The 22,059-nt window shown below is 43.5% G+C and overlaps 2 protein-coding genes across 4 annotated transcripts in view; both read right to left on the bottom strand.

Annotated features, from left to right (window-relative positions):
• The window catches only part of Chrnb3 (cholinergic receptor nicotinic beta 3 subunit), a 64,427-nt gene that overhangs the window by 39,941 nt on the left and 2,427 nt on the right, over positions 1 to 22,059 (bottom strand). The window lies entirely within an intron of this gene.
• Positions 474 to 6,601, bottom strand: LOC121823589 (protein Tex24-like). Its single transcript, XM_042263095.2, has one exon. The coding sequence runs from the start codon at positions 4,293 to 4,295 to the stop codon at positions 3,072 to 3,074; it is 1,224 nt and encodes a 407-aa protein (XP_042119029.1). The 5' UTR covers positions 4,296 to 6,601; the 3' UTR covers positions 474 to 3,071.

Here is a 22,059-nt window from a genome sequence, read left to right on the forward strand (position 1 = left end):
GCTGGGATTAAAGGCATGCGCCACCACCGTCTGGCGCTTTCTCCTCTATTCTTATCTACACCTGTCTGGTATAGCTCTTCCAAATGGATGTTTATCTTCCAAGAGACCCCCACCTCTAACCAACAGCCTGTCCTAATAAGGTCTGGAAATTGCTCTCTGTCAGGCTGACAAAGGCTAACTCGGTGCCCTATGCCTCCCTTATCCATCTCTCCTTCGCCGGGGCTTAGCCCCAGTACCTGTTTTCTCTATTTTTGTATGATAATTCCTGTCTTAGAAACAAAAGCCACAAAAAACGGGATTCACGATAAGATTAAAAAACAATGCTTGGCCGGGCAGTGGTGGCGCACGCCTTTAATCCCAGCACTCGGGAGGCAGAGGCAGGCGGATCTCTGTGAGTTTGAGGCCAGCCTGGGCTACCAAGTGAGTTCCAGGAAAAGCGCAAAGCTGCACAGAGACACCCTGTCTTGAAAAACCAAAAAAAAAAAAATGCTTGTTTCATAAAGTATAAGAAGGCACGTACGTGAAAGTCTGAGGTATAAGAAAGTGATTTAGGGTGGTGGAAAATGGTCCAGATTTCTTTCCCCATTGATGCTATTTTTCTAGTGGTTAGTCAGCTCACCAGCAGGGAGCTGTGTATCCTTGTAACACCTTAATCATCTTCTAAAACACCTGCCCCCTATGCTTGCTTTCTCTGTAATTAAACTAGAGATTACCGTTGACAGTGGCCAGAGACTTAGAGTGGCTGTCCTGATTGGCCCTATAGGAAACATGGTGCATATTCAGGAGGCACTCTACCTTTTATGCAGAATGGGGAATTTTTATATTCTAATTAAGGACCCCTGGCACCCCAGATGGGAGAAGGGGTCGTTGGTAAACTTTACTATGGCATTTATCATAGCTTCCCATCAGGCATGCTCAAAACACAGAGGGTCCACATCCCACTCTCTCCAACCCCAAGGTATAGACACGGTAGAAATGGTTCAAAGCTCCTCAAGGGTCCTTACATGCAGCCGGGTGGTGGTGGTGGTGCACAGCTTTAATCCCAGCACTTGGGAAGCAGAGGCAGGAGGATCTCTGTGAGTTCAAGGCCAGCCTGGTCTACAGAGCGAGTTTCAAGACAGGCTCCAAAGCTACACAGAGAAACCCTGTCTATGAAAAAAAGAGGGGCCCTTACATCTCTAATATCACCCTTTATTTGATATTGATCCTGCCTCCCTGTCATACCATCTCATTTCAGACCTTAACCTCTACATATCAACTATTGAATAACACTTTGCCTGACCACCTTGAAGAATACTGGTTGTGTGTCCTTCCTGGGTCAAACTCACAGCCACCATTTGTGACATCACCCATTGTCTTATAGATTCTCTCATCTTGCTACTTGTTAATTGCTCTGAGCCAAATATCACTACCACCCCTTATCTCTCCCACATCTCTCTGGTATCACAGAGTGCTTTAACTCCTCAGGAACACACTTTGTGGGCACCCTGGATTCCACAGGCTGCAATAATACCATAACCCTTGGTACCACCACCCAGCCCCTAGGTCTGGACATTTGCAGTGCCTCTGTTCTCTATGACACTCAAGTATACCCCTGCCTACCCACTAGGTGGTCTGGGACTTGTGCCCTGGTGTTCCTTTTTCCAAGGCTATGGGTGGTACCCAGTGAGGAACCCTTGCCACTTCCCATCCCTGGGTTTATGGCAACATGGCCTGACAGATGAACACTTCAGGTCACCCTCTCTAGCAGCCCTGGCCATAACCACTGGTGTCACCACCAGAGAGGCAGGACTGACTACCTCCCCAGTTATTTACCATCAGCTTTCCTCTCGAGATTCATCCAGGATCTCCAATGGGTGGCTCAGATCATCCTAACCCTCCAGGGCCAAACAGACTCACTGGCCACTTTAGCGCTACAAAATTAGTGATTAGATTTACTAACAGCAGAGAGAGGTGGTCTTTGTCTCTTCCATGGGGAGGAATGTTGCTTCTATGTTAACCAATCAGGTATAGTAAAAGACATGATCCAACAACTCCAGACCGATCTTCAAAAAAATGTAAGAAACAGCTTGATGTCTCTGGCCAGTGGATCACTGAAAGTCCAATATGGAACTGGATGCTGCCCTTCTCACCCCTATTCTCATTTTCTTAATCCTGCTAGTTGCAGCCTGCCTTATAAGCTTCTTGTCTAGATTTCTTTAACCACAGATCCAAAAGATTTCTGACCAGGCTTTTAACCAGTTACTATTACAGGATTACCAGCCCCTAGCTATGGAGCCAGAGGTCTGCCTCACCCAGTTACTTCCTGATGATGATCAGGATTGCCCCCAAGGACCTCGATGCCCCCAATCAACAGGAAGTAATCTAATGGTAATGTCACCACCCTTTCCAACCCCCCATCATTTATTAATAAACAGAAAATGGGAGGAATGTGGAATGAAAAGGGCCAAGGAAAAAACATCCTTGAATATGCCCCTGAATAGACCTGAGACCTGGTCCAAGGAAAAACACCCTGACCTTGACTTGACTCCAGGACCACGGCTTGAAATCCCAATCCCTGAGCATGCCAGAGTCAGACTACAAAAATTCCACCAATCCCAAACCACCCTGGGAAGCTCCACCACCACCCACAAGAAATCCTATGTAAGCTCTGTATCCTGTTCAGTTTGCTGCTGTTTCTCACTTTAGAGGCAGCTACCCTCCTGGATTTTTCCTTCCCAATAAATCTCTTGAGTGAGGTTTGTTGTTGTTCTTTGTGACACTTGCATTGGAGTGGACCCCAGCTGTTTCAACTTGTACCAGAGCCGGAGCAGAACTGTAACAGTTTCTCTGGGGAAACTTTCCCCTAGGGAACCAGAGTTGTTACACTCCTGGGGGGCCTGAGCAGAGCTGTCACACTTGCATTGGGAAAACCTTTCCCTGGAGCAGAGCTATGAGCTGCTGCGCTTACAGTGACTTTGTGGTACTCCTTGGCTCCCAACTCCCAGCATCCCTTTCCACCTGAGCTGCACTGCTTGCAATGAGTTTCACATCTACCCAAACACAAGCCAACCTCATAGGATACGCAACAGTTATGAATAGATAATACTCGATTTACCTACTGACAAGCTCAGCCTAGTCTTTGGAACACACTGGTCTTTTGATCCCTGAGGGATGTAAGTATGTGCCCGAACTGCAAGAACGACTGGGGTCCCCTGGATTGTGAGGTCCCAACCTTTCTCCCAGGGCTGCCACTTATGCCTCGCTATGTTTCTTCCTGAAGAACCCAGTTTGCTGTCCTGAAAAGACAGCTGTATGGTGTTGACCACACAGAATTCTTTATCATGAGATTTGGCCAGCACTTCCAAGGCCTGCATCTTCCTCCTGTGTAGGAGCTGGGGTTTGGCTTCTGCCAGCAGATCCTGGTCCAAAACCCTTGCTTGTCCCTTCAGGAAAGAATTTTCCCACAGGAACTGAGGTTCTGCTTCCCTTTCTTTGGAGGCTTTCAGGACTTCCAGCTTGGCCTGGCCTGGTGGCGCAGGTTTCAGCTCTTCTCCGGGCGCCTCCTCTCTAACTGGTGTGGGGCACACTATCTGCACTGGATGTTTGGAATGGGGCTTGATCTTCTTGCCCTGCAGAAAGGTGTTTTCTTCAAGAGGTGCAGCGTGTCTGCGGGATGTGTAAAGTCCTCGTGGTTGTCTGGGTCCTCCTGCATGCCCTTCTTCCTCCAGATGGCCCCACCTCAGATCCTCCAGGCTCTGTTGCTGTTTCTTGCTTGGGTGTTTGGTATTCACGGCCACCTCTTGCTCCAAGAACTGCCTGGTGTCGGCTGGGTTTGGGGCTTTTTCTGTTCGCTTTCTGACCTTGTTAAGCAACGCCATTGTTCTCCTTTTCGCCTGGGCCTCCCATGTTGTGGCTGCTTCAGAACTGTTCTCCAGCAAACCCTTGTCCCCAGCAAATGTCCACCTGTGCTCCTGGCCTTTGGCAGAGTTCCCCCGAGGGACCCTTTTGGAAACCATGTACAGACAAACATCAGGGTCAGAGAAATGGCCCCGGTTAACAGAGCTTGCAAGTTGTGGAAGATGTTCTGGTTTCTTCTTGACAAGAGAAAGGTGAGGGAGCTCTTCCAGGCTAGGCTGCTCATCACCCAGACTCCTCCTGCTGGCTGGGATAGCCCTGAGGAATTTAATCTCCTGGGCTGTCAAATAAACCCTAGTAGCAGGGCTAAGGGCTTGTTCCACTAATCCTTCATGAGTCCCAGGGTATTGAAGTCTCCTGCTTTTCGGAAAGTGGGAGACCAACCCTTGGGAACTCATTCCTCCTCTCACCAGAACTTTACCCTTCCTAGGTCCTACCCTGAGATCAGTAGACCTCTCTTAGCTACAGACTCTCTCTCTCTCTCTAATGCAACTCCAATACAAGTCACTACTCAGCACAGTTCCTCCAACCTCTGGTATCCACATTCTACTGCTGCCCCCAGGGGTTTAAGGACTAAAGGGCCCTCTGACTATGGTCCAGAATGTTGGGGTTACCTGTCTCTTTATGATGTAGTGGGCGGAGCTAGAGGGAAGATGGCCGTAACTCGGGCTGAGCCCAGTATTGATGAGTGTTCCGGCGCCTGCGGCCTCTGTCACTTCAGATGTTAAGAATGGCAACACTGAGAAAAACCACCCACAGCTGCAAGGGCCTGGGTTTGCTATGAGTGGGTGAGAGGTGGCCTGTGACAGTCAGGGACCAGGAAGAGAGGTCTCCAGGGAGTTAGAGGGCCCATGAGCTGACGTCCTGTGGCTTGCCACCAACACCGGCTCCTTCTGCTCTGCATAGCTCCTCGTCAAGGAATAAAACAACACTCACTTCAGAGAACCAAAGGGGGAGGTTTATTCTAGAATCAAATATGAATGACCATAATCCAGAAACACCCATTTTGGCTTCCCCAAATATCATTTGCCAATGAAGTAGCCATTTCATGATGTTTTTACGGAAACAGAACAAAGAAGATCAGCAGTCAAGATACTTTCCAGCCGGGCGGTGGTGGCGCACGCCTTTAATCCCAGCACTCGGGAGGCAGAGGCAGGCGGATCTCCGTGAGTTCGAGGCCAGCCTGGGCTACCAAGTGAGTTCCAGGAAAGGCGCAAAGCTACACAGAGAAACCCTGTCTCGAAAAACCAAAAAAAAAAAAAAGATACTTTCCAAACACACTGATGGAAACAGCAGGTGGGCACAGGACAGCAAAGCACAGAAATCTCTGCTCCAAGCCTCAGAGGCTGCTAGAAAGGGTGCCCTGAAGTGTTCATCTGTCAGGCCGTGCTACTATAAACCCAGGGATGGGAAGTGGCAAGGGTTCCTCACTGGGTACCACCCATAGCCATGGAAAAAGGAACACCAGGGCACAAGTCCCAGACCACCTAGTGGGTAGGCAGGGGTATACTTGAGTGTCATAGAGAACAGAGGCACTGCTAATGTCCAGACCTAGGGGCTGGGTGGTGGTACCAAGGGTTATGGTATTATTGCAGCCTGTGGAATCCAGGGTGCCCACAAAGTGTGTTCCTGAGGAGTTAAAGCACTCTGTGATACCAGAGAGATGTGGGAGAGATAAGGGGTGGTAGTGATGTTTGGCTCAGAGCAATTAACAAGTAGCAAGGTGAGAGAATCTATAAGACAATGGGTGAGGCCACAAATGGTGGCTGTGAGTTTGACCCAGGAAGGACACACAACCAGTATTCTTCAAGATGGTCAGGCAAAGTGTTATTCAATAGTTGATATGTAGAGGTTAAGGTCTGAAATGAGATGGTATGACAGAGAGGCAGGATCAATATCAAATAAAGGGTGATATTAGAGATGTAAGGACCTCTGAGGAGCTTTGAACCACTTCTACCGTGTCTATACCTTGGGGTTGGAGAGAGCGGGATGTGGACCCTCTGTGTTTTGTGCATGCCTGATGGGAAGCTGTGATAAATGCCATAGTAAAGTTTACAATGACCCCCGTTTTAAGGTTGGAGAAAGCCTGCTAAGTTAATACGTTATGAAAATTCACTTTATAGCCACAAGGATATTTTATCAGACACAAGGCTGAGCAAGAAATGGCTAATAAGAGGCAATAGATAGCCCCGGAAATAAACTATAATTAGGCCCTGGACCTGCAACAGTCCACCCTCTCCATAATCATTTAAATCATGATAAAGAGCTAATCAGCCTTGTGGAAGGGTTCCATGTAAGTTGACATTTCATTCCAGAACTTTCATTCACACCCCAGACTGTACCCTGGGTCAGTGAAGACTGTACCATGCGCAGCACCTTAGGACATGTCCTTAGGACATGTCCGGTATTCCCGATGATACTATGTTACAATTGTCTTGCTGGTGGAATTCCCAGCTTACTGAAGGATCTGATCAGTATGGAGCTGGAGACAGTGCAAACACACAAGCGAGCCAGCGGTGAGTCACCCGAGCATTGCTGTGTTAAATGCACTGGTGAGCAGGCAGAAATGAAATCCGTACATTCCTGCTTTCACCGAGTTATTGTATTAGTGGAGGAGAGAGGGGAAAGACCCAGACACACATATATGCAAACTCAATAAAGAAGCCCTTGAGAGCAGAGGATGTCTCCCATGGCTATCATGTTTGCTGGCGGGGGCGGGGGGGGGGGGGGGGGGGGGGGGGGCGGGGCTCAGCGGGTAAGATCTGCCAGTCCATCATAGCATAGTGAGAGGGAGAAGCTCACACCACTGTGGTCAGGAAACGAAGTGTTGCCTCCCCAGGCAATCTTTTCAAATCTGTATTTAGCAGGGTGCTCCAGAGGAACAGAACTGATAGACGTCTATTGCAGAGGGTATTCCTTAGCTTGGCTTACAGTAGGTAACAACAATGGCTGGCTGAACATTGGGGAGGCTGAGAACCTAGTCTCTCAGTCCATAGAGCTGAGTCCTTCAGGGGCTTCAGTCTCGTACTGTAGGTCTAGAGAATTGCTGGAGAGGCGCTGGTCTTCAGTCCACATTGAAAGACCAAGAAGCTGGGTTCCAATATCAGCAGAAAGCCGTGGCAAGCTAAGGCACCAACAGAGTAGATTTACTCACCAAGAGGGAGAGGCAGTCAGGAAAAAGCAAAAGCTTTTCCCTCTGACCTCTGTGGTGATATTTTATTTGTGCTTTAATAAATAAAGTTTGCCTGGAGATCAGAGGAAATAGCAAGCCATTTTAAGTAAACAAAGAAGTCAGGCAGCGGTAGCACACACCCTTAATCCTATCACTCAGCAGGCAGGATCTCTGTGTGTTCAAGGCCACACTAGGGAACAGAGCCAAGTGTGGTGACACATGACTTTAATCCCAGTACCAACCATAGAGGTCTGGAGGCCTGTACAGATAGGAAGTGACAGAGCTGGCCAGGAAGAGGAAGTGATGTAGCTAGACAGAGAGCAAACCAGATGGCAGAACAGCAAGGCATATAAGGTAGACAGGAAGTCGCTCCCTTTGGAAGCTGTGGAGTTGGTGAGGTAAGGCTAGCTGATGGCTTTCCCCATTTCCCTGATCTCTAAGGCTTTCACCCCTATATCTGGCTCTGTGTTTTTTATTTAATACGACCATTTAGAAAATCGTCTACAGTTCTCTTTATAACCAGCTAGGTCCTTCCAGACAGCATCACCCATTGTGAGAGGTCTTCTCCATTCAGTCAACCCTTCCGGAAACTACCTAAAGGTCCCTTGCCACACTAGCCTATCTCTAGGTGGATTCCAGATCCAGTCAACTTAACAACCAAGACTACTCATTCCCTTATCCTTTAGACTCATGTTTAAATCAACACTCATTCCAGGAAGCAAAGGCTGACTCCATACCCCAAAAGCCCATGACAGTGGGTGCCCTCATGAACAATGCATCTTGGAACACAGCTTTGACCTTTCCTTTGGTCCCCTTCTGCTGAAAACCAGCCATTAGTTACAATGCTAAATAGGCTCAATGGTTCTATTCAATGATTCTCAGGCCAAGCACATAATTGCATCAACCAGAAGCTTATGACAAACACAGGAACCCTGTGCCCACTACAACAGAGTCAAGAAAACTTCTCAGGCAGTTCATATACATTTGAAGCAGAAACTAAGGAATGTGGGAATTCAATGCACGTGGTCATCAGGGCTACCTCATTTTTAGCTCGTCCTTCTTATACTTTCAATAACAGTGTACTTGCTGTTTTATTGTTCACGTGATACCATGTAGGTAGTGTTTCAAGTCTGTGTCTTGCCATCAGGATAAACCCCCTGCCTCTTCCATGTTCATAAGCCGAGAGTTTCACCTAGTAAATTGGAAGTGCTCTCTAAATCAGTCACATGACTAGTTCCCACAGTTTCCTCTTCCATCTACACTCACACAAATTGGCACCTCTTTTGCCACAGGCTACATGAATGTCTCCTTTTCCAGGGCTTTTACTATAGCTCTACTTTAATCTTTTCTGATTAATTGTGTTCATGTCATGATAGATACCCCATAAGACTCAGGAGCAGCATGGCCCACAGCATCCACAGCAGGGGTAAGTACCTTAAAGAAAGGTGATATGGTTATTTTGCTACATAGGAATGAGGAAAATCCTTGCCCTTCCCTGGGTGTCTATCTGGCCACTTAGTGTGTGGCTGGACTTTTACAGGCTCTGCCTTGGAGTTTCAGAGAGTGAAAGCAGTGGGAACGTGTACACTGGTCAGGGACTGCGGCCTTCAGAGAAAAGAACCGGATTATCTGCAAAAAAATCATAGGTGATGCAGCCTATCTAGGGTCCAGCAGCAGCTCAGCTCAGCATCTTCCCAGGACTCTGGAGAGCTGCAGAGATGAGAGGGCAACACCAGCCAGAGGTGGTTCTTGAGGTCCTCCAGGGGCTCATGAGGAAGTCGTAGCCAAGGGACAGACATCTACAAACTGCTATCTCCAAGTGTGATTGACACTGTAAAATGGCAGCTCCGATTCCCGCCAGGTGCAAACAGGAGGCAAGAAAGTGAACCAGCGCATCCATATCTGAATGGAATGGCAGAAGTCATAAAGCCAGCACAGCTGCTTGACAAAGATCCAGCAAAGCTGAGCCACATGATGGCTGCCATGCCACCTTTGGTTTTCATGTCCATTTGTTGCATACTTGGGGAACTTTTAATATTTGTACAATTTGGGAATATTGGATTGATGGAATTTCTTATGACTTATGACTCCTTTATGCCTTCTCCCAGGAATACTGCTTCTAAACTTCCCTAGGAAAGTCCTGAACATACTACCTCTCCTACTTTTGGGGAGATATGCTTATCTACTTGAAAGTCTTCCTTACATCTTAGAGGTTCTGACACACATAAAGAAGCCAGAGGTCTCTTTATGAGGCTATGAGGCACTCTTGAAACATCTGTCCCTGTACTTACTCAGAAACAAGATAATCAAAACAAAGTAAACTTTAAAAAGTCAACAAGACTCAGTGGGTTGACCACAGATCAGATGGCAAGCCTCTTCCCACTGTACACTCAGACAATTATGCAACAAAGTTAGATTAGCTGAAGTTACCTCTGCCTACACCGGGACTTATATTGATGAGCAAAGTATGAAGTGGAAAGATGATAAAAGAATGAGATGTCAGGACCTCCCTTTCTTAGTAAAGTTAGAATCACTGTGATGTCATGTGGCCAAAGAACAACAGAATGCCAGGATTAGACATATAGACAAATTCTATAAAGATATAAAATATAAACATTTATTATGCCAGAATTTAAATAATAACAGCAGCAGCTTTGGCCTGAGGATTTTTCCTGGGCACTCTGACCACTGAGAGTTAATAACACACTGCTTGGGACATGGCAATATGCCTGGGCTGACTTGAAGATTTTGTTTTGGTCTAGTGTCCTTGAAGCAACTAAAACTACCAGCCTGAAAACAAGCTGTCATATGCCTCTAGACTCGTAAAAATTGGGTTATGAAGTTAATGAGTAAAAAATGATAACTGTTTATTGTGGTGGTAATCTAATTGTATTGAAATATTATTTTGATTTGTACTGAAATATTAATTTGATTGTATGTTAATAAATAAAGTTGTCTGGGGGTCAGAGCTATTAGAGCCATAGCAAGAGTGTGGCGGTGGTGGCACACGCCTTTAATCCCATAAGATCTCTGTGTGTTCAGGGATACAGCCAGCATTGGAGACATATGCCTTTAAGACCTAGGGGGCTGTACATTCAGACAGTGACGAGGCAGTCATGTGTTTGGGTTTACAACCAATGAGAAGGCAGAACAACATACTTTAAAAATACGAACGGACAGGAAGTAGGTCTCTTTTCGCGAAGCTGGGACAGCAGGAGGAAGGGTGAGATTTTAGCTCTGAGCTCTGACCTCTCGGCTTTCTCTTTTACATTGTTTCTGTGTTTCTTATTTAATAAGACGGTTGGTTACATCAACATCTGGCGCCCAACGTGACAAGAATCCATTAAAAACTGCTTGGCTTGGCGGCAGGTCCGCTTTCCCGCAAGGGCGGCAGGCGGCCCGCGGCGGCGGCGGCGGCGGCGGCGGCGGCAGCGGCGGCACACGGCGGCCGGCGGCGATCGGCTTCTTAGTCCGAGCTGCTGGCGTCCTAGTCCGGGTAGCAACTTCTAGCCCGGGCCTAGGTCTGTGAGCAGCTTGCCTAAAGCCGGTGCTACAAACAACTCAGACCTGCCCTGCCGAACAGGGCCCTGCCTGTAAAGCCAACGCACGTGGTCGGAGCTTAAGGAAGCCAGACCCAAGCCTTGACTCGGCACAAGAGGGAACACGTGGCTGCATTTAAGCTTTAGCCGGCTACGCTTTCTTGTGCGTTCTCTCTTTCCTCTCTCTCTCTCTCTCTCTCTCTCTCTGGATTTACACCTGGGACACTAGGTGGCTGCTTTGAAAATCCCCTCGGATTTCTACTGTTCTACGCAGATTTGGTAAGTCATAATATATCAGATATTTTAAAGGAAACTATCTAAAAGAGAATTTTTTTCCACATTAAAAAACAAATGGGTTTTATGTGTACATTGGAAGAAAATTGGTTTTTGTTCGAAATTTTAGGCAGTCTGGCAATGGAACAACTATATAATATTAGTATTGGTGGAATTATGCATCTCATCACTATAATAATCCACATTTTAATATTTAAAAAGATAGTCAATTTAAGTGCCAGGATAACAGCGTTAGAAGAACTTGTTAAACCTGTAAAAATTCAGACAGAAGAAATTAACAGTGAAGTTGTTTCAAGTCGGGATCATAAGATTGCAGAAAGAAAGCCTGTTTTCACACAGTCACCCTTAATTTATCCTGTAACAGTACAGCAGATGCCTGATCAAATGGCTACACAAAATACTTGGGCTCCAATTGAAATGTTGGATTTAAAAAGGTTTAAGGAGGCAATAGTATCTTATGGCATGCATTCCCCATATGTAAAGCAAATGTTAAACACTTGGTCAACATATAATAGGATAGTACCACAGGACTGGCGGGACCTCGCACAAGGTGTTCTGGAACCCAGCCAGAGACTTCAATTTCTGACTTGGTTTAAGGAGGAGGCTAAAAACATAGAAAAACAATGGAGGGATAAAGGAGTACAAGTTTGCCAGGATCAGCTTATGGGCGAAGGCCAATATGCTTCAGCACAAGCACAATGTTTATATGATGTCCAAACCCTAATTTTATGTCGAACGGCAGCCTTGAATGCATGGGACAAAGTTGAGGAACCAGGAAAAAAATCTGAGTCATTTACAAAGGTGAAGCAAGGCCCAAAAGAGTCTTTTACAGATTTTTTACAAAGACTGGCTTCAGCAGTAAAGAGAACGGTCTCGGATTCAGAAGCTGGTAAGGCAATAATTGAATCTTTGGCCTTTGAGAATGCGAATGCAGCATGCAAAAGAATAATCAGGCCATTAAGGGCAAGATCTGCACCTATGGAAGATTGGATTAGAGAAACAATTAATGTTGAAGCTGATGAGCATGATGATACATGGGTAGGAGAAGTAATTTCAAAAGGTTTGAGGAGTGTTAGATGTTTTGGATGTGGAAAGCAAGGACATTTGAAAAGGGACTGTAGACAGGTCATTTCCAGAAACAATGTTTCTTCAAGGAACAATGGCAACAGAATGCCCCTTCCTTCTGGAGTATGCAGAAGGTGTGGTAAGGGAAAACACTGGACCAACGAATGTAGATCAACAAAGGACAGACAGGGTAATCCTTTGCCTCAGTCTTCGGGAAACTCCCAGAGGGGCCTCAGGCAGGCCCCCAGTGCAAATCCAGTTCAAACCTTTCCGGCAGCCATAGAGGAAATGCCTGCTCTGGAGAGCGATTAAATAACCAAATGCCTATTGGAATAAATCATGCTGGTCAGAATGATGAAACAGAGAGAATAGAAAATTCAGGAGAAAACATAAAGAAAATTTTTTGGCAAACTTCTATTAATGAACAAAGACCAAAATTAACGATAAAAATAAATGGTGTTTTGTTGTCTGGTCTGGTAGACACAGGTGCGGACGTTACCATAATTGCACCAGAATTTTGGCATCCAACTTGGCCTCTTCAGGAGGTAAACGTTCAACTGTTAGGAATTGGGACATTATCTCAGGTGAAACAGAGTGCAAGATGGCTCGAATGTATAGGTCCAGAAGGACAGAGAGGAAAATTAAAACCATATGTGGCTAACATAACTATGAACCTGTGGGGTCGAGACTTGCTGCAACAATGGAATACTCAGATTAACATCCCTCCAATCTCAGAAACAAATCATAAACTAGCACATGTTACTGAGAGAAATATTAGAAGATATTGTTCTAATGAGTGGTCACCAGCCATCCATATTATACAAGAACAGGGCACAATAACTGATGATCTTCCAAAGACACCAACAGCTCTACCTTTAAAATGGTTAACAGACAAGCCTGTATGGGTCCAGCAATGGCCTTTAACAACAGAGAAACTCCAGGCTTTAGAAGAGCTGGTAGAAGAACAGTTAAATGCTCAGCATATTGAAGAATCAACCAGCCCTTGGAATTCTCCTGTATTTGTTATTAAAAAGAAATCTGGTAAATGGAGAATGGTAACAGACCTTAGGGCAATTAACAAAGTAATTCAGCCAATGGGTTCTCTACAATCTGGGATGCCTTTGCCTACTCTGTTACCAAAAGGATGGCCTCTCATAGTTATTGATTTAAAAGACTGTTTCTTTTCAATACCCTTACAAGAAAAAGACAGAGAAAGATTTGCTTTTACAGTGCCTACTTATAATAATTCTCAACCAGTTAAAAGATTTCAATGGAGGGTCCTCCCACAGGGAATGTTGAATAGCCCAACTCTGTGCCAATATTTTGTACAACAGCCATTGGAAGTGATACGTAAAAAATTTCCTAAATCTATAATTTATCATTATATGGACGATATTTTACTAGCTGACTCAAATGCAGATACTTTAGAAATAATGTTTGAAGAAGTAAAGAAAATTTTGCCTCGCTGGGGATTACAAATTGCTCCTGAAAAGATACAAAGAGGAGATTCTATTAATTATTTAGGATATAAAATAGAGCTACAAAAAATTAGACCCCAAAAGGTGCAAATTCGGAGAGATAGACTACAGACTCTTAATGACTTTCAAAGATTATTTGGAGATATTTCTCATCTACGAACTATTGTTGGGGTAAAAAATGATGAACTGACTAATTTGTTCAAAACCTTAGAAGGTGACAAGGACTTAAATAGTCCAAGAGAATTATCACCTGAAGCTGAGAAAGAATTAGCCTTGGTAGAAAAGAAAGTGCATGAAGGACACGTGAATCGTATTGATCCAAAGCTGGATTGCATTTTGGTTATCTTACCTTCTAGGCGTTCTCCTACTGGAATATTAATGCAGAGGGAAGATATTATATTGGAATGGATATTTTTACCAAATAAACCAAATAAAAAATTAAAAACTTATGTGGAAAAAATCTCTGACTTGATTTACAAAGGAAAAATGAGACTTCGTCAATTAGCAGGCATAGACCCAGCAGAAATTGTCGTACCATTAACTAAGGAGGACATTGAAAAATTATGGACAGAAAGTGAACCTTGGCAAAGAGCTTGCAGTAATTTTTTGGGAGAAATTAACAGCAAATATCCCAAAAGCAATAGAATTGATCTTATAAAGAGAGCTGAATGGATCTTGCCTCGAATTGTACGGCAAAAACCCATATCTGGAGTTCGTACATTTTATACAGATGCCAACAAAGAAGGAAAGGCAGGTTACAAATCAGAAAATTTAAGTAAAGTGGTTCAAAGTCCGTATAATTCAGTTCAAAAATCAGAATTGTATGCTATTCTGTTGGTATTAATGGATTTTTCAGAACCTCTCAACATAGTAACTGACTCTCAGTATGCTGAAAGAGTGGTGTTACATATTGAGACTGCAGAATTTATCCCTGATGCTTCAGAATTAATTTCACTATTTATTCAATTACAAGATACAATCAGGAAAAGGAATCATCCTTTATATATAACTCACATTCGATCCCATACTGGTCTGCCAGGCCCTCTAGCACAAGGCAATGAAGAGATTGATAAATTATTGATAGGAAATGTGCTGGAGGCCTCAGAATTTCATAAAAAACATCACGTTAATAGTAAAGGTTTAAAAAAGGATTTTTCCATAACCTGGCAACAAGCCAAAGAAATAATAAAGAAATGTCCTACTTGTTCCTTCTACAATCAGACGCCATTACCAGCAGGATGTAACCCAAAGGGTACTCAGAGAAATGAAATCTGGCAGATGGACGTGTTTCACTTTGCAGAATTTGGAAAATTGAAATATGTACACCACACTATCAATACTTATTCAGGATTTCAATGGGCAACTGCTTTGAGTTCTGAAAAAGCTGATTCTGTAATCACTCATTTGCTAGAAGTTATGGCCATCATGGGTATACCTGCACAAATCAAAACTGACAATGCTCCATCATATGTCTCTGTTAAAATGAAACAGTTTTTTGCTTATTACAATATAAAGCATATTACAGGCATACCACATAATCCTACAGGTCAAGCAGTTATAGAAAGATCAAACAGAACTCTAAAGGATATGCTAAATAAACAGAAATGGGTAACAAAAACCCCCAGAAATAGACTGCATAATGCTCTTCTAACTTTGAATTTTCTGAATGCCAATGAGAAAGGAACAACAGCTGCAGAGAGACATTGGATAATAGAAAAAACTACAGAATTAAATCAGCCTATATACTTTAAGGATGTGCTGACCTCAGAATGGAAACCAGGGTATGTATTACATTGGGGACGTGGTTTTGCTTTTGTTTCTACAGGAGAAGATAAGCTGTGGGTACCATCAAAATTGATAAAGGTTCGATTTGAACAAGAGAGACCTCTTAATTAGAGGAGGTGATAGTTCATCAACCAGCATGAACATCCAATTTAAACTAACTTGTATCAATAAAACATGCCTTTTCATTTCATCAGATAATAACTTGCCAAAAAGGAACATCCCCAAAATTAGTCTTGGGGAAAGGTTTTTGTTTTTGTCTTTTAGGAGAATGAAGGTTAAGGAATCTGAAGAACACTGGACAAATGAGACAACTGAAGAAAAGGGACAAATCATCTATCCCAAGAAACAGAGTGAAACGGTGTATGGGTATATATTATCTAAAAAAAAAAAAAAAAATTTATGTCTTCCTAAATGTTTGTTTCTGCTTTTCTCTAAAGATTTAACACTCTTGGTTTTCTAATAGTCCCAGTTCAATTAAAATTTAAAGCTGACTTTGGAGTTGGAGAATGGCTCTCTCCTTCTTTAAAATCAAGCATGTTGTTAAAAGGAAAATGCAAACTCCCTGTATCATGCCAGAATAAGAGCCATCTTCTGCTATGGTACAGGACAAAAGCAAAATTAATTAAGGGACTATTCTATTACTAATCTCAACTCTTTGATTCTATTCTGATTCTTTAAACTTTTCTCAAAGTATAAATTTTATATCAAAATTTACAAGATTAATATATATATATACATTTTAAACTTTGTTAAGATATGAATGGTCACATAGAGTACTAACTAATTCTAGAAAAAAGGCTAGCTGCATATATATGTTTTTGTGTTCGAGTCTCTTATCAGTTTTCTGCAGGAAATCATGGCCAGGCCTAACATCAACTGAAGTCTCCAGAAAGAAGATGGGGCCCCACAACAACAACAATTCCACGTGGACAATAATAATATCATTAAGCTGACAAACATCATCCATAGATCAGCTTTGAACTACAAGGTGCTCAGAGCAAATTTGAGATGACTAGCTGAGATGATCCAGTCTCAAAGACTACTTGAATAAGGACTTGAGATAAACCCTGAACTTTGGCATTATACACAGACTGGATAATGAAGGATATAATTACCTCTCCTAGAATTTGACAATTAACCTAAAATTTTTCTTTCAGGATAAAGAAAACTTCGCCCATACCCAGCAGGAAGCAATTTTAAGAATACGACGCCCACATTCCCAAAGAGGTGGTGTGGGGCGGGTGGTTTTTTGGTCTTTTTAATGGGTTTTGGGTCTGGGATAATTTTCAGTATTTAGGGGGGTTGGTTACAAGTTATTGTCAAGGGTTAGGAAAAAGGCTAAGCAAAGGAGATTAGATTTAAGGTTCTTGTTTAAAAAAAAAAAAGAGAAAGAAAGAAAAGAAAAAGACAATTACTAGTTTTAAATACTTTACATTGGATTGAATTGTTTTATATTGTACACAAATTTGAAACTGATATTGTTAGAAAATGCTATATGTATATTTCTAATTGTATTTATTCCATCCATTTAACAATGTAATGCAAATTTCTGATCCTTGAATGTTATTATTATCAACTATTAGGATATAAAGAAATGAAAGCTAGTAGTTAGACATTATCATAGAACTTGTAGTCATATTAGATATGTTTTAAAAATTGAGCAGAGATGTTTTAGACAGGTCATCTTCAAACCCTTCAGAGATCTACAGAATATGGCATTTAAAATGTTTTAATAACTTAGAAAATTTTTCTTTTTTGAGACATGTCGGCTCCTGGCAGTACCAATCTACTTTAGAGAAAATATGGGCATTGAAGAAACTGCATATGGAGTCAACTTTCATTCTGGCAAAAGTTAGCCACTGGACAACAAAGTATCCTCGAATCAACAGGACAAAATGGACAGACAGATCACGAAACAAGGGACTACTGATTCTTGCCAAAACAAGTGTGGTTATGGCTTTATCAAAAGGCATCTTCTGAGGCCAGGACAATATGGCCCCATCCCTGAAGTGGCCTTCGCATCCGGAAAAGGTACGGTGCCCTTTTCTTCGAAGGCAGCTTAACAGGCAGAGGGCCGATGGATTCTGTTGTACAATGGAACAGCAGCTGAAAGCTCATGCCTCTCAAAAGTAGACTGGCATTTAATAGAGGGATGTGGAGAAGAAGGGGATGCTGAGATGAAGCCATATATACACAGCCAAGAAGAATGGACAGCTGAATTAAAAAACTGTCAACAATTTCCAGAATTTAAAATCCTGAATCATGACAGGACACTAGTGGAATTCAGGTGTTTCTGGTACGTGGACTGCTCTCACCCAATGTGAGGTTGAACTGTTGACCTTGTGTACATCCTACTTCACAAATGAGTCTGTCAGATACACTAAGCCTATAGGCTGAAGATGATGCCCCAACACTGCGGAGAAACCTCAGGTGACTGCCCAGGCAGCTGGCTGTTTCTGTCAACTCACAAAATTTTTTTGGAAGTTGCTTGCATGCACTTCCTGTTTTTATTTTTGTTAGCTAATATTATTCCCTTCTTGGGTCTCTGAGGGAGTTGAAGATTAGTTAGTTATGGTTGAAGATTAGTTAGTTATAGTTGAAAATTAATTAGGATAGAAAGTGCATTAGATACATCTTGGATTTACCAAAATAGGATAGATAATGGAATTATTTTCTCTGATTTGTCAAATACCTGTTTAGGTATTTATTACTTGTATATATTGTATATAGTTATTGTACTTTTGTATATAGTTTTTCTTTTGTTAGTTATAACCTTTTGCTTTCTTTTTCTTTTTATTAAAATAGAAAAGGGGAAATGTGGTGGTAATCTAATTGTATTGAAATATTATTTTGATTTGTACTGAAATATTAATTTGATTGTATGTTAATAAATAAAGTTGTCTGGGGGTCAGAGCTATTAGAGCCATAGCAAGAGTGTGGTGGTGGTGGCACACGCCTTTAATCCCATAAGATCTCTGTGTGTTCAGGGATACAGCCAGCATTGGAGACATATGCCTTTAAGACCTAGGGGGCTGTACATTCAGACAGTGACGAGGCAGTCATGTGTTTGGGTTTACAACCAATGAGAAGGCAGAACAACATACTTTAAAAATACGAACGGACAGGAAGTAGGTCTCTTTTCGCGAAGCTGGGACAGCAGGAGGAAGGGTGAGATTTTAGCTCTGAGCTCTGACCTCTCGGCTTTCTCTTTTACATTGTTTCTGTGTTTCTTATTTAATAAGACGGTTGGTTACATCAACAGTTTATTAATGATATCAAAACCTGAGGGAAAATGATTGGAAATGATAACTATGTTGTGTCATAGTTTATTAATGATGACCAAAATATGAGCAACAGGAAGTAAAATACATGTCGAAAAACAAAAATGATATGATCTATGTTTGGGGAACAACATTAATCTACCCCTGCTTACTAAATTCTGTATAAACAAAGAAGCACTCTGGCTGCTAGTCAGTCAGGCTGCAAGATTCTCACCACCACCATGGCCTGACTCACCCCCATCCCCTGCCATTTTCTTACATCCTCTGCTGGGACCTGTCCACCACCAGGGATGGCTCAGGCAGTGAATCGCATAATTCATCTTCCAAGCAAGAGATTGCGCTGACTGTCATGTGCATAGCCACTCTAACTTCCCCAAATTGGCAGTTAATATTAGAAGGTTAATACAATAGACCGGGGGTTGAAGTTTTCACCCTCAAATTATGTGGCATTAAACTAGACTGCTCCACAAACTAGCCTGAGCTAACTAAATGTTCTAAAAAGAGCAAACACTAAAAACAGGGACCATTCATATCCTACTCTGTTGTTTCCTGACTCTGCCTCATATCTTCTGCCCAAACGCATGCAAGTGTCAGAAAGCTGCTGGTGAATAGGATCACAATGAGCAAGGGGGTGTCTCTATAAAACAACAACACAAATATGAACAAGACCAGGCACAAATCCTTTGATGCACCTGCCTCCCCTGACTGTGTGAGCTAGATCTGGTGACTTTCTATTAAATAGTAGAATATGGGCAAACAAAGGTCTGGGCATGGGGACCTATACTGAACCACATCATTTTTGCATTGAAAATAACCTTTATTAATTGCTGGGGGGTTGATAATTTTCATAACAGATATCTAACACATTCTAAATATATCCCCCAGTTCTCTCTTATCCCCCACTCTTGCTGACCCTCTTATTTTTCCCAACTGCTATCCCTCCTACTTTCAATGTGTGCGTGTGTGTCTGCGTGTGTGTGTGCGTGTGTGTGTGTGCGTGTGTGCGTGCGTGTGTGCGTGCGTGCGCGTGTGTGTGTGTGTGTGTGTGTGTGTGTGTGTGTGTGTGAAGCACTATGTGGGTAGGCATTTGTCTATTTTGTTCAATGAGTTATCTCAGACTTCTAGAATAGTGCTTGGCTGTATTTACTGAGTACATGATATTACATTTCTCTACTTGGATATAGTGGCATACACCTGTAATCCCAGCATTCAGGAGGCTGGGGCAGAAGGTTTGCCGCAAGTAGGAGGCTAGCCTGGTCTACATAGTGAGTTTCAGACCAGCCAGTGCTGATTCATACAGCGAGTTCCTATTTCCAAAAGTCAAAACCAAACCTAAAGTCTCCTGTATTTCTTGCCTTTGAATGGGCTTGTATCACATAAAGGCCAAGCATGCAAACACCCCTGCTGGAGAACGCAGCCCAGACGAGCTCATGCAGTAAGGGAGTCCTCTGTTGAGTTGTAGGAAACAACCTACTTGTGTCTATCCAAAAATGCAAAGGCACTGGGTGGCTGGCCCTGGAGAAAGGCTCTCTAGCATGGTAAAGCTGACATCCTGAAGTTATGTGGTTTAGCAGTTTTCTGAGAGCCCAGCCCAAACTACTGATTCAGACTCTCCAGGTGTTTAGCCCCGCAATGTATTTTAACAAGCTTTCCAACTCATTCTGATGCACCCTAAAGCTTAAGAACCACTGATGCAGTGGGAGAGATGGGTGGGAAATGAGCTAGACAGAGGATAAGTGGACAGCTCATAGTCCACGAGGAGTGCCAATGGGGTCTGAAGCTAAGCAAGGAGATGCATCAAATTCCCCATCTGTCCTTTAGAAAGTTAGTATAAAGACTGTTTGGAGTGCATGGGTTAGGCCACATGAGGTACATTAGACACTCTGAAGAACATTAGACACCAGAAAAGGAGTCAAAGTGAGAACAACTCCCCTTGATCAGAGTGGTTTCTGACCAGATGTGGCAGAAGGTTGTCCAGTAAAAAATTCAGAGGATGAAGCAGAGTGAATGCCCTTATTTGGATTTAGAATACCCTCCTAGGTTCCATGTGCTGTGGACGTGGTCCCCTGCCCATGACAATGTTAGACTTTTGTGGAAGCTTTAAGTGATGCTACCTAGTGGGGCAGTCTTCCACATGCATGCCCTTCCTCATGCCCTTCCTCATTCCCTTCCTCCTCCTCCTCCTCCTCCTCTCCTGGCCTTTTTTATTACTTTTCTCACTGTTGTAACAACATGCCAGACAACAAGCGATGGAAGGTGTCTTAGTCAGGGCTTCTATTGCTGTGAAGAGATATCATGACCATGGTAACTCTTACAAGAAAACGCTTAAGTGAGGTGGCGGCTTATAGTTCCAGAGGTTCAGTCCATTACCATCATGGCGGGAAGCATGGCAGCAGGCAGGCAGACATGGTGCAGTATACATCTTGGTCAGAAGGCAAACAGGAAGTGGACTCAGGCACTGGGCGTGGCCTGGACATATATGACACCTCAAAGCCCACCCCCACAGTGACATGCTTCCTCCACCAAGGTCATACCTCCTATTCCAACAAAGCCACACCTCCTAATAATGCCACTCCCTCTGTGCTTATGGGGGCCAGTTACATTCAAACTACCACAGAGGGGTGTACTCTCCCTTAGAAGAGATACAGTCATCTAGTTAGGTTCAGCTGTCAACTTGACACAGCCTCAACTGGGGGATTGCCTCCATCAGGTTAGCCTATGGATATGTCTGTAAGGAATCCCCTCAGTTGTTAACTGATGTAGAAGAGCCCAGCTCATAAAGGCTATGCCCCTAGGTCAGTGGACCTGAGCTACATAAGAAAGCTAGCTGATTAGCCAGAAAGCCACTCCCCTCCCCATAGTCCCTGCCTCCGCTCCTAATTAAGGTCCTGCTCTAGCTTTTCTTCTGTGATGGCCTGCGTCAGGAAGCAGAAGCCAAATAAACCTGTTCTTCCTCATCAGGGTTTTATCACAGTGACAGCGTAAACTAGAGCATCATGGGAGGGGAGGTGTATGGGAGCAGACGTGTGCTATGCCGGGCCACCGTGCATACACTCAGGAAACAAAGATGTTTCTCCCTTTCTGTTCAGCCCAGGACCCCAGCCCATAGCATGAGGCTACCCACATCCAGGGTAGATTTTTCCCTTCAGTGAAAACGCTCTACAAACCCCTCAGAGACACACCCAGAGGTGTCTCCTAAATGATGCTCAGTCCAGTCAAGTTAATAAAAATGTACTATCTGAACCTCACCCATGATGAGATTTTGCTTAGTCACATGGTGCCACCACGTCTCACCAGAGGCTCAAAGCAGCATGGTCATGCACCCTCTAAAGCTGTAAGGCAAATTAAACCTTTACTCTCCATGAGTTAACCGCCTTGGGTATTTGTTCGAGTAACAGAAAGCTACGTGGCATTATGAGGCGGCTCACAGTCGGATGAAGCTGTGCCGTACAAGACACAAACAAAAAAACCTGGGACAGCCCACGTGGGTTTATCAGAGGCTGGAAATAAGAAGTCCAAACCCTTACCTCATGGAGGAGCTGAGAAAA

Source organism: Peromyscus maniculatus, chromosome 17 (assembly GCF_049852395.1).
Source record: "Peromyscus maniculatus bairdii isolate BWxNUB_F1_BW_parent chromosome 17, HU_Pman_BW_mat_3.1, whole genome shotgun sequence".
NCBI classification, from domain to species: Eukaryota; Metazoa; Chordata; class Mammalia; order Rodentia; family Cricetidae; genus Peromyscus; species Peromyscus maniculatus.

Excerpts from the sequence above, each read along its gene's own strand:
- LOC121823589 (XM_042263095.2), bottom strand. The coding sequence starts at position 4,295 with ATGAGTTCCCAAGGGTTGGTCTCCCACTTTCCGAAAAGCAGGAGACTT.